At 44.7% G+C, this 13400-nt stretch overlaps 1 protein-coding gene across 2 annotated transcripts in view; it reads left to right on the top strand.

Moving 5' to 3' along the window:
* adgrl1a (adhesion G protein-coupled receptor L1a) overlaps positions 1-13400 on the top strand; it is a 95683-nt gene that overhangs the window by 72262 nt on the left and 10021 nt on the right. For both annotated transcript variants that reach the window (XM_034594265.1, XM_034594266.1), the window contains 15 exons: positions 1182-1478; positions 2826-2929; positions 4274-4459; positions 4649-4687; positions 6460-6640; positions 6762-6884; positions 7857-8059; positions 8153-8326; positions 8942-9151; positions 9667-9887; positions 10192-10258; positions 10433-10524; positions 10687-10855; positions 11096-11251; positions 12740-12836. In XM_034594265.1, coding sequence (XP_034450156.1) covers positions 1182-1478; positions 2826-2929; positions 4274-4459; positions 4649-4687; positions 6460-6640; positions 6762-6884; positions 7857-8059; positions 8153-8326; positions 8942-9151; positions 9667-9887; positions 10192-10258; positions 10433-10524; positions 10687-10855; positions 11096-11251; positions 12740-12836 — 2319 coding nt within the window. The remainder of the gene's footprint in view (positions 1-1181; positions 1479-2825; positions 2930-4273; positions 4460-4648; positions 4688-6459; positions 6641-6761; positions 6885-7856; positions 8060-8152; positions 8327-8941; positions 9152-9666; positions 9888-10191; positions 10259-10432; positions 10525-10686; positions 10856-11095; positions 11252-12739; positions 12837-13400) is intronic.

The following is a 13400-nucleotide window of genomic DNA, read 5'->3' as shown; positions in this document are numbered from 1 at the left end:
CAAATTGAGATTATCCTTTTGAAAAGATGTAAATCTCAGTTGATAGTTGATATAAAATTCAATCTCAACCCATCCGCGCTTATTTTAGATACAACAAATATTATGTATGAATTCTACATCAATAGAAATATTCTGTGTACTTTACATACGTCAGTGTTTTCTTCCTGAAAATGATGTAGCATAGATTATGTATTTTGGTTATCAAAGATTTATACATGAAGAAAAATTCGGTTGTACTTCCAATGACTGTGTTTTTCTCTTTTGTGATTACTTTATATTCATAAAACATGAAATTATGAAGGGGAATCTGGAACGTGGTCGATTAGCTACAAACACGTTTTTCTGTTATATCCACTGTGCTGAAACACATAATGATGCTTTTCTCTGGACCAGGGAAACGCTTCAAACAGCCCAATGCAGGAAGTGTTTGTGACTGCGTCATATCTGACATTTGGATGCCTCGGGTGCCAAATCCTTGTATTACCATCCAGCCATAGTTACAGTAAAGAGCGGCCTCTCAGGTTTGACTGCTGTAGCACTTCATATCAACTTCACCGTGTCATGGATAATGAAAAAGTCTTTCTGAAATGATAAGAGGGAGGATGAAACGAGAACAGCACACTGCATTTTGGCAGTCCATCAATATAAGAGGGAGGTTTGGATGTACTGTATATCTGAGCCGCATAAAGGCCTGTATGCGGCTCAGATTATGCCCAGAGAGAGACGAGGCAGAGACAGACTCCGCGTTTGATCAGTCTTCGTAGTTGTGATGTGTTGCTTTTATCTTGGCATTAGGTTTGGTTGTTAGTGATGGTGACTCCACTGATACATTTGATCAATTATTTACTTCTGCCTGACTTGTGATGATGCTTTCTCTCCATCTCCTCCCCTGCGTCTCCCCCTTTATCTGGAGAACAGGCTTTGAGGAGCTACAAAAAAAATGTTTTTGTCACCCCAGTTATTGTCGGACTAACTTTTGAACTCAACTTGTGAGAGGCGTCTTACTTTCACATGCATGTGTCCTTAACTCCCTTGATCTCCTTCTTTGGCTTTTGGCTCCGCAGCTCTCTAACAAATCCCTTACATCCTCTTATTACTCTCCAAACGTCTCTCACTCATTCGTAGCCTCTGACTCTAACTACATCTCCTCTTCTCTCTGAATTGTTCTGGGGTTTCTTCAGGGCCTTTGACCACCGCTCAAGTGTCCACCACTGTTGCAGCCAGGCCGTTCACCTCCAGTGCCAGCCCCTCCACCGCCCGCCCTGTGTCGCCCACCTCGCGCCCAATCGGCTCCATCAACAAGCACCCCGATCTTCGACCAATCACAGCCACCGTGCCTGTCACCCGCCGGCCACCCCAGCCTCCTCCTCAAGGCCTGGAGCCCCATGTGTGCGAAGCGAAGCGGGTCCGTGGCGTCGACTGGCCCACCACACAGAGAGGAGAGACCGTAGACCGCCCGTGTCCCAAAGGATCTCTAGGTGAGGACAGCTGCATGTGTACATTCAAAAACATGTGTGCATTCTTTCCACTCTGTGAAACAAACAAGCATGTTTTTCACATGTGCTCTCCCTGTTTGTGTGTGCAGTACATCTCCCTGCATGTACCCAAGCGATCAGCATGTTTGTGCTTTTTTTTCTTTCCCTTCTGTCCCTGCGTTGGTCCCACCAGCAGGCACAGTCCCTGTGGACTCGCAGATGAAAGCCCATCCTCCTCGAATGAAAGGCTCATCTCCCACAGAAACAGAGCTGATTGAAAATGGCGAATAATGAAATGAAAGGCTAGACAACACAGGGTTCACCTCCCTTCATGCTCGCTTCTATACCTCTAAACATTGCAGCCATCAAAAAGCAATCTTTAGTCACAGGGGAAAGAAAAAAAAACCGGCATCTTCCTCTTCGCTGCCTTTCAATGGTTCTGTATGTTCTCTCCCTGAGAACGGCAGTTACATCAAATTAGCAGCTGGCTTAATTGCCACATTTTGGCAGAGCTCTCAAACCCAATCTGTGGTCGATGGAATAGAGTATAGACAAAAGTGGGAGAGAGGGGTGGGGGGGGGGGGGGATCAGTGGGAGAGAGGGAGAAAAACTGGGTATGAAATGCAACGCCACATCTGCTCTGATCCGTCTACAACTGTGAGGTATTTTTACTGCTTCTATCGCTCTCTCCCCCTCTCTCTCTCTCTGTGGTCTCGTTTCTCGTCTTTTCTCTGCCTCGTCTTTGTGACTTCACGTCGGGGTTTTTTTTGCGTTAGCAGCGGATAGACCCCTCAGTCGTTTTATCCCTGCTCAGTGTCCTTTCTCTGAACCCTCCTAACTAAACAGAAAAACCGAGCTGGAAACGAGGGCTGGTGGAAGGTGCTTCCCCTGTAGGTGTTTTTGTTTGACAGCGAAGGATCATACCTGATGTCTTTGTTGTGTGCAGAGTAAATGTAATGTGTGCCTATGTTCCTTTTTTAAATCCCTCCTTTTACAACATGAAAGCCTGTTTCCGCCTGTGCCATCTTCCGCCTCCTTTGCTCTTCCCTCCCTTTCCCACTGCCCTACCCTCCAATTATTTAACCTTTTCCACTTCTGGCCCATTTTCTCTCAGACTTTTTACTCCATCTCCTCCCTCCTTCTTCCCTCTCATCTTCACACACTAAGACTATTGCATTTTTAAAATTCATTTGATTCCATTTTTCCTGGGTAAAAAAAAAAATTGTCTTTGTGCTCATCGCTCTACTGCTCATTTTCTTCTGTAATTACAGACACCTAACACTTATTATCTCTCCATTATTCCCCCCACCCGTCCTTCTCCACGTTTCTTCTCCCTGCACTCCTCTCCAGGTATCGCCTCGTTCCAGTGCTTGGCGGAGCAGGTCATGTGGAATCCGCGGGGGCCTGACCTGAGTAACTGCACCTCCCCGTGGGTCAACCAGGTGGCCCAGAAGGTGAGACCTGCAGCCGTACCCCCTGGCCATGGGTCCGTCCCCTTCCTGTGCCCCACTGCCCCGACCATCCTCCCTGTCCACCTACACACACACATTAACATATCTCCAAGGCTGGCCTGATTAAAACACAGACTCATTTCAACTGGCTCTCCAATACAAGGCATCTGTTCTTAATACTTAATTAACTCTCTTTTTTTTCACTGATTTACATTAATTACAGCTAGGTTCAATTATTTTTTATGATTCAGGCGTCACAGCTTATAAGTTCTCTCTCTCCCGTGCTTCAGTTTCTCCATTTCAGTCTCCTAGTGTGTTATGCCTGTGTAGTAAATAAACATCATGATCTGTAGATGCTACACTGTGATTTTCACTGAGCTGAACTAAATAGTGTTATAATATACACCGTAGTACTCTGCTAAACCCGTAGTTTTGTCAGTGATTAGATTTCAGAGAGGTCCATATAAATGTGTATTTACACTGAAGTTAACTTATAATGAATGCGCCTACATTTCTGCAGGAGAAAAGTCAAACATTATTCAGCCCTGTTGACTTTCTTACATTTTTTTTTTAAAGTGTGTGGCAGGAATGGTAAGCATCATCACATTGGAAAAGTAACATCATTATAAGAATCCATTGTGCCAGTCTCCTATTGGCAAAAATCAATTGCAATTGCAAAGTGGTTGCTAAGGGTTCTGATTTGCAAGTGAAAACAGTTTATAAAAAATACAATTTGGTCCATACAAGGTCCATCTGTGTTCACAGTGATACCAGAAAGACCAATAATAAATGTCCTTTTTTCAGAGAGCGTCTGGGGAGATAGGATTACAGCACAAACAATATACACACTTTTTAACAGTTTTCCTGCAGCTTTGAATGGGACTCAACTCATCAAAGCGGATCTGTGACATCATTACCTCCCACTATGAGGTAATGGTTTCATCTGCACTTGATGGTTGGTAGTTAGCAGGATTACGCAAAAACAATTCAAACTGTTTTCCAGGAATTTTTGTTTCAAGGACGAAACCGTTAAAACTTGGTGGCGAACTGGAAGAGGGGGGTGGATCCATTTTTTTCCACTTTCTTTAACATTGTGAGATTGGGTGTTTTGTTAGGAGCAAATGGTGCATGCGGCCTACCAAAATTTAAAAAGCAAGAAAAATGAGGCATTATTGCTTATTTCTCAGAGAATATATAATACATATTTACGGGACTGGTATTTACGAGTGTGTGCTATTTGTTGCAGATCCAAATAAAAATCTGGATCTAGTGGATTGAAGTATGCCGAGTGCCATTCTAGTTCTCATCGTATCACTGTTTGTTAACGCGTGCACGTTCCATGTGCAGATAAAGAGCGGTGAGAACGCTGCCAACATTGCCGGGGAGCTGGTGAACCACACGCGGGGTCGGATCCAGGCCGGAGACGTCAGCTCGTCCGTGCGACTCATCGAGCAGCTGCTGGACATACTGGACGCCCAGCTTCAGGCCCTGAGGCCTGGAAACAAAGAGTCAGCTGGACGGAACTACAACAAGGTACGAGAAAGTCTAAACACAAGAATCACTCCCGCCCAGGCTACAGGCTGTTTAATTCAATCGTTACAAAAGAAGGCCGGGCTTAATGCGAATTCACCCCCCTAGTGCACATGCAAGGACGAGTGAGTTTTTAATTTACAGTTTCTGTGTTTAGCTATTTCATTCCAGCCTCTGTTTTGTCCCTTCCAGTTCCAGAAGCGAGAGCGGACCTGTCGGGCCTACATCCAGGTACCTGTTCTCTTTTATCTGCCTGCTTTACATGCCTGTGGTGGAGGAGGACTGCTCCATGACTTAAAATAATACGGGAAGATAAATCCTTGAGTAGACCAGGCTTGTAGATGAGATTCCTTTGGCTCAGTGCTCTGTGTTATGATTTATATTTCCTTTGGAATCATCACTTATGGGATTTCTGGTTTGGTACAACTCCTGTGCAGTATTTAAACTCTGGTGTAGTATTTCCCAGGGCAGCGAAAGTTGATTTGTAGTTTTTCCTATTGCTCATGGTGTACACATCTTTGAATTGTTGGTTAAGCTTGTGTGGAAATCAACTGTCTGGGACAAATACCTTAGCTTTGTTTCACCGCCGTCGAGCCTAAAAGTGTAACATTGTGTTGCACAATAAGTTACAATATATGTGGCTCGGAGAAAATGCAATTTGACGATAGTACGAGAGGCATCAGTTTGTGTTACTCCACCCCTCTGTGCCTTTTCAATATTTGTGCAATATCTCTGGTTCTGAGAAGGCTGTAATCTAATATCATGAAAAGGCCTTGTGTATGCTTCTCTGTAATGATGAAATGCGGCACTCTGCAGCACACGGTCTTTTGTGTCTTGACCTGTCTGCAGCGCACTGTAATACGACACTGCATCTTCTGATCTCTGCTGGATGAAGTAAAGGCTGCTGCGTAGTATGTAACTCGACCATTATTTTTTGTCACTCGCTGCAAGCTAGCGCAGCGTGTTGCTCACCCGCCCACCCCCCCCCCGGCTGATCGGAGGATAAACCCCCAAACATCCTCCATCTTTGTCTCCAGTGGCAGCGGCGGGGTTCTGATGCCGAATTCATTTTGTTAGCAGCAACGCTCTTTATTCCATACAGCAGTCAATCCTTCATTTTGAGAGGCCTGAGCAAGAGAATTACATGATTCATCAGGCAGGCTACTCCAATAAATTGGATAGCTGATACAACCATCAAAATCGCCATTAAATGAATTGTAAGTGTGAAATAGAAGGGTAATACGTCTGTAATAAATCTAGTGCAGGAGAGTGGTGAGTTTCTAGGAAATTACAGATGGATAGTGGGGAGTTTGTACTTTGAGCTGCTCTACTAACGCGCTCACACTACACAATACATAAAACGGATAATTATCAAGTAACAGGTAATAAACAGAGCAGGAACTAACGGATAATTTCTCACCGAAAGCTAATTATTATCTAATAGCACTTCCTGAGAAGAGACTGTTAATGGACCAGTGTCTAATAAGTAGTTACTAGATATCTGTGAATCTGCACACTAATCACTTTCTTAAGGGACTGTTCTGTGTCATTTAGTACACTCAGCATTATGCACTAATTGGCACAAACCAATGAGTAATCATTACTGCCTTATTACCCTATTACGAACATATTACTCTCGTGTGCAGTTGTGTATCATGGTAAATGGTCGCTCGCAATACTTCGCGATTAATGAATTTTAACTGGGAATGAGAACGAGTCTAAAAATGGCTAACGGCTAAAAGATATTTCTAAAGATGAAAAGATTGTTATATTTAATTTATATTTGTTGAAAAACATCCTATATTTTTTAAATATTGATTAATGAAAAAATTTGGGTTAATGGAAAAAAAGAGAATGTATTGTGTCTTGGATATCCACTGTGACCACATAGAAACTGTCCATTAGTTATCAGTTATTTCTTGGTTTCTTCTATTACTAGTTCCCGGATGCGTACTTTGCTGTAGTATTTTCAGTAACAGTAACGAGTGTCCTCTACTCGACAGGCGGTGGTGCAGACAGTGGACAACTTACTGCGTCCCGAGGCCCTGGAGTCGTGGCAGGACATGAACAGCACAGAGCAGGCTCACACTGCCACCATGCTCCTGGACGTCCTGGAGAAAGGAGCGTTCCTGCTGGCCAACAACATGTACGGGAATCGCTTTTCCGATCGAACGCCCAGCATTGGTAAGAAAATCCGAAAGAAAGAGAGTTAAATATGGTGGATGTGTTGGATTAACGGTCTCTAGGGTGTGTGTTTGGGTCTTCTTCATGTAGTTTTTTTCGTGTGCTGTGTTTCCACCACCAGACCTCGAGGTGCACGTTCTGAACACAGAGATGGACCTGCAGGACTTGTCCTTTCCACAGAACTACGCCAGCGACAGCACCATCCAGCTCTCAGCCTCCACGATCAAACAGTACAGCCGCAACGGTCAGCGCCCCCCCCCCGTCCTCACCCCGGCGACTAAAACGAGAAATTGCACCGTCCTGTGCAGCCCACTCTCTCATGTTGACATTTGCATTTTCGTGGAAGCTTAAAACAATCTGCATGCACTTGACTAAGTTAGTGGCTCATAATAATAGGCTAATCAGATTAACAAAAGCGCTGAGACAATTTCTTTTCCTGATGGTTTCTTAACAGCGGTCTTAATAGAATAGCTGGGGAGGCGTGTAGATTACAATCGGCCCCAGTCTGACAGAGCAATCTCAGCACTCCCTCTCCTCCCCATTCCATCCGCTCGCTCCGTCTCTCCGCCATCTTATCCCCCTCTCTCATCTCTCTTGTATCTCCCCCCCCACCACACACACACACACACACACACACACACACACACACACACACTTACACGCACACCCACACTCCCCCCCCCTCGTCCTCCCCCACGCCGCTGCTCCCTTCCTCCCGCCGTGGCCCCTCATCCCCTACCCCTCGCTCTTCTGTTCTGTCTCCACTCGGCTCTGCAGTGGGAACGAGATTAGAATGATTGAAACAAACGCACATGAAATATTCATATGGAATAATAAGAGATCTGTGAATGCTTGAGGGATGAATGTTCCATTGCCCTCCACATTAAATCTCTCTCTCTTCCACCAGTCAAAATGAAACGGTCCTTACCATCATTCTAACCTTCACTAACTCTCTCTCTCTGTCTCCCTCTTGCTCGCCCTGTCACTCCCCACTCTCTATCTCTGTCACTCTTGCTGCCATTACCATATTATTCCCCCATTTCTGTATCTGCTCTTTTTTCTCCCCCCCGTTCCTCCCCCTTTATCTATGTCTCCCTTTTCATATATAAAAATCGGCTTCCTTTTCTTTCCGCTCTTGTTCTCACATTCTCTCTCTTTCGTTCGCTTCTCCTTCATCTTCCCGCTCTCCCCCCCCCCCCCCTCCCTCCATATGCAGGACAAGTCAAGGTGGTGTTCGTCCTCTATAAAAACTTGGGATCCTTCCTGTCCACTGAGAATGCCACCGTGAAAATGGAAATGGAGGGCCCCGATAAGAAGCGGCTGGCAGTCAACTCCCACGTAATCGCGGCCTCAATCAACAAAGAGTCGAGCAGAGTGTTCCTCACGGAGCCGGTGATCTACACCCTCAAACATCTGGAGGTGACGTACTTCAGCTTTTATCGTGCTTAATTTACCTCCTCACACACACACACACGTTTCCCGTCATCCCTCCTGTTTTTCTTTCTTCCTCAGATGGAGAATTATTACACTCCAAACTGCTCCTTCTGGAACTACTCGGAGCGCTCCATGACGGGGCAGTGGTCGTCGCAGGGCTGCCGGCTGCTGGACTCCAACAGCACGCACACCACCTGCTCCTGCAGCCACCTCACCAACTTCGCCGTGCTCATGGCGCACCACGAGCCCGACGTGAGTAAACAGGGGCGTGGCAGACGCGCGGTTAAAATGGAAGCCGGGTAATTTATGCAGACGTTCAGTCGGGCGAGTATTAGCGTTCGCTCTCTCTCTGTCACACAGACGCACACGCGTGCACATTAATGTACCCTCTCAAGGCTGACAAGCTCTTTGTTTTGAATTTTCTCTTTCCCTTCTTTCACTCTGACGGGAAGGCGCACGCTTACAAATTCATGTCCCGCTACTTCTAGCTGACATTCACATGAATTTGAATGTCATGTATTTTTTTTTTCCGGATGTCTTGTCTCTTGTCTCTACACTTTAGCTCCTTGCATATATTTACAAATATTAAATAAAGCAATTTTGCTCTTTTTCTCCCCCTCCCCCTCTTCTGTCTATCTATCCCCTATTGTTTCTTCCTTCCACTGTTGTCCCGTCCATCTTCATCCTCCTCCTCTACCTCCTCCTCCCATCCTGCTGTCATTCCAACACTTTGTCCTCTATTTTTACCTCTGATTCATTTTTTTTATTCTTTTATCTGCCCCCCATCCCTCATTTTTTTCCCTCCCATTCCCCCTTCACACTCTCAAACGCTCCACTTTCATTCACCTGACTCTCTCCGGACCTCAGTACCAGGGGCGCATGCATGAACTGATCCTGTTTGTGATCACCTGGGTGGGGATTGTCATCTCCCTGGTGTGTCTGGCCATCTGCATCTCCACTTTCTGCTTCCTGCGGGGCCTGCAGACCGACCGCAACACCATCCACAAGAACCTCTGCATCAACCTCTTCATCGCCGAGCTGCTCTTCCTCATCGGCATCGACAAGACGGAATACCACGTGAGTTCTTTGCCACGTGTTCGTCTGATACCTGCCAAGGATTTTTTCGATTCTCAGTCATTAATGGGGTTTTGTCCGATTTCTCTGAAAGGAAATGTATCGCTCAGTTTTAGTGCTTTACAGCCGAACGTCCTTTTCTCCATTAACACAAGATTAGGTTTGTTTTTATAGATTCCAACCTGAAAATGTCACTGAAAGCATACAGCACCACACAACTTTTTTTATTGAAAGGTGACTATGAAACTGCCATTAGATTTCTCTGTTAAACATTTACCGCACTAAGTAATGAATAACCACTCAATAATATGCAGAGCCATTCACCCAGGGGAAAGCTTTTCATTTTTCCCCTCTGTGAATTTCCAAAACTACAACCAGATTCAGATTCTGCTCTGTCCCCTTCGGTTTCTCACTCAGTTAGAGGCCTTGATCGTAACTGTTTCTCCCTCTTCATCTTAATATTTCTGTTCCTCATCCTCCCCCCTCCTCTCTGCTCTCTCCCTGGCTGCTTCCCTCAGATCGCCTGTCCCATCTTTGCTGGCCTTCTGCATTTCTTCTTCTTGGCTGCCTTCTCCTGGATGTGTCTGGAGGGTGTGCAGCTCTATCTCATGCTGGTGGAGGTCTTTGAGAGCGAGTACTCCCGCAAAAAGTACTACTATCTGTGCGGCTACTGCTTCCCCGCACTGGTGGTGGGCATCTCGGCGGCCATAGACTACAGGAGCTATGGGACCAAGAAAGCGTACGTGTGAATTCAGGCCTTTTGCACCTGCAGATTGAGAAGTAGGATTATGCTATTCCCCCAGCTGGAAATGTAATATGCAGTGCTGTGTAAACGGCTCTTGCACCTCCCCGCGGACTGGCTTTTCTGAACGCACTTAGCCAAAGCCTGATGATTAGCCCTCATATGATAATCCGCAGAGACAGGGAAATGGTGTGTGCATGCCTGCCATTGTGTGTGTGTGCATGCGCACGTCTGTGTTATGTGTGTGTTTGTGGTAAGCTGAGCTGCGTGTAACACTCTCCTCTCCTCTGTGTCACTCCAGATGCTGGCTGCGAGTGGATAACTACTTCATCTGGAGCTTCATTGGACCTGTTTCATTTGTTATTATGGTATTTGCTCTTCTATCAAACAGTATTACTCCCCCTCCTCCTATCTCGATATCACGCAGTTAAAACAAACATATTTTGCCATGCTCGATTTGTGAGGTTATTAATAGTGTTTTTTGCAGCAGGCGGCAAAGTTCACTGAGTATTCATGTGATTCTCCAAATCTTCTGTCCCTAGCTCAACCTCATTTTCCTCATAATCACTTTACACAAGATGGTTCGCAACTCCTCAGCACTCAAACCTGACTCCAGCCGCCTGGATAACATTAAGTGAGTTCAAGTTAATCAAGTAATAAAACTAGTTTTATTGATGAATTTTTTAGCCAGAAAAATAACTGCATGCTTAAAAAAACCTCACTGTCCGGTGGATTATTCAGTTTGTCTCTGCTCAGGTTAACTGTGTGCTAACATTGCTTCGTCCACGTCCATCAGGTCATGGGCTCTGGGGGCCATTGCTCTGCTCTTCCTCCTGGGCCTGACGTGGGCCTTTGGTCTCCTCTTTATCAACGAGAACACGGTGATCATGGCGTACCTCTTCACCACCTTCAACGCCTTCCAGGGCATGTTCATCTTTATCTTCCACTGTGCCCTGCAGAAGAAGGTAACGATACGAGACTAGTGTTGGATGGATGGATGGATGGATAGTAGGTGGGTGGATGAACGGATGGATGGATGGATGTTCAGATTGATTTCATTAAATACCTTTTGCTGTAACTGTGCGATAAAAGCCTCGGTGGCTCCATATTGGGTCCAGCCTCTTGAAACTAAGTGTTTGTGTTTACGAGTGGCTTTACAACCTGCCACTGTTGTTGACTTTTTATTTTTTTTTATTTTTGTACAGGTCCATAAGGAGTACAGTAAGTGTCTGCGTCACTCCTACTGCTGTAGCCGTACCTCCACCACCAGCTCCCACGGCTCCCTGAAGAACTCGGGCCTGCGTGCCAACAACCGCTACTACAGCGGCAGCCAAGCTCGCCACGCAGCGGCCCACAGACAGGTGCAGGCAGGACAGACTCACACACAAAATGACAGCGCGCACACAAAGCAATACACACTCAATCCAGGCCACATTTGTTTTTTGTCTTTATTAAAATCGTATTTCTTCAGATCGAATGAAAAGTAAGACTGGATGTGCACCAATGATTTTACTTGATTAGATTTCAGATTTTCTTAATTCATTTTTCTTGAATCAAATGATTTTATTTATCTATCTATCCATCCATCCATCTATCCTTCCATATATTTCTTTTGTTTGTTTGTTAGAAGTCTGTTGTGTAAGACTCTGAGGTACAAAGTGAGTTTATCTGTCGGGAGTTTGATTGCCGATCAATACCAATGACTCATCCATTACTTTGCGCAGCACTTGAATTTACTTACTTAACTTTCAGTCCACAGTCATGTTGTTTTCTCCAGTGACAGAGCGGAGAGCAGCGAGTGAAACGTCACTGCTGCTCTACAATTTACTCTCAATGACAAAGCAGTATTTAAGTGTGTTACATGTGATGATATTTGATGTGTTCACTACGTGGTTATGTTGAAAATCTGGTCTGATCAGGCAGTTTACTCTCTCATTTTATGTTTCTGTCCATTAGTGGCAGTCCCTGTGCTTTACAGAGTAGATGACTCATTAATAAAATTAAAAAATATATGTCTTTTGACGGCCATGTGCAAAATAAAGGCAGGAAGTACTGTACATGCTGGTGTATGTGTAGTGGCACAGACACACGATGGAGTCCTGACCAGACACGGATTTTAAATGGAAAGATAAACCAACTTATAATTACAAGTTATTAACTGAAAACATATTAAGGGTTTTGAGGTGTGTTAGTCAGTATTAGTGGGTCAGCAGATGGATGGTTGTTCATGAGCCATGACATAAACTGGAGAAACACTGATTTTAAACAGAAAGATATTAAATTAACTACAACTATCATATAAAGAGACCTGATCCAGTCATCGCTCTGGCACCATGTTTTCTTCTGCTGGTTTTTACACCGTACAACACTGTTCATTCATTTATCATACTAACACTCATCCACCTGCCGACACACTGATACTGACTAACGCGCCGCACAGCCACAATATGTCATAATTAACTTATTAATAAACTTTCTGTTTAAAGTCTGTGTTTATCCCATTTATATCATGGCTCATGAGCCGGGTCACGACATCAGTTATTCCTCACAAATGAACAAACACATTTTCAATGAGACGCTTGCAAATTACAATTGCATCAGCGATCATGTCTTACACATCTCTGGTTTATTATCACCTCTCGTGACATGACACCGCTGCGTGCCCCCTTTACCCGGCACCTCTCTCTTTTTATCTGACATGTTTGTCTATTGTTCTTTGTGGATTAGAGCGAGCCCCACAGTTTTGATTACAGCAGCCCCACTGAGTTACAAAGTCTACCCACTGTGCTTCTATATTTAACTTACTTTCTGTTTTTCTGCCACTCACTGCGCTCTGCTCCCTCTTCCAGAGTCGCATCCGCAGGATGTGGAACGACACGGTTCGGAAGCAGACAGAATCTTCTTTCATGGCGGGAGATATCAACAGCACCCCGACACTCAACCGCGGTGAGGCCTCGCCTTATTTCTGCTCTGCTTCCTCTTCGTTAACTTCTACACACTCACACTCACCCCAAAATTCTGACGTACTTGTGTGTAGAGCAGTGTGTGTAGTGTACGAGACACAGCTGAGCAAAAACAAATCATGAGAATAGAGTGGACAGATTAAAGCAAAGCACGGCATCATTATTCACTGTTAAATGTGTGTATATGACAGAATGAAGGATAATGAAATACATGCTCACATACGGGTTTATAAGGTTAATTAATGGTTCAGATTGCCTTACAGCCAAATGGAAGTTAGTAGCAACAATAGCTTAATTTGGTTTAAGGCTGCTTGATGGATGGTGGGTTTCAGTTTGCTAACTCCTGTTACTGTAATTAAAGCAGATTTAAGTGCATCTACAATTTTAAGTATTTAAAAATAATGATGAGTAATAAGAAAGAGGCTCTGAAGCCATTTAACCATATCTAAGATCACATGTGTTACAGGCTATAATTATTTTTCACTCGCTGCCTTTTTCACAAAATAGTGTTTCATCTCGTCTCGCATTTAATATTGTGTCTTCAATT

Source organism: Hippoglossus hippoglossus, chromosome 8 (genome assembly GCF_009819705.1).
Source record: "Hippoglossus hippoglossus isolate fHipHip1 chromosome 8, fHipHip1.pri, whole genome shotgun sequence".
Lineage (NCBI taxonomy): Eukaryota > Metazoa > Chordata > Actinopteri > Pleuronectiformes > Pleuronectidae > Hippoglossus > Hippoglossus hippoglossus.
Note: the sequence above shows the minus strand (reverse complement) of the source record. Positions and strands in the feature narration are given on the sequence as shown.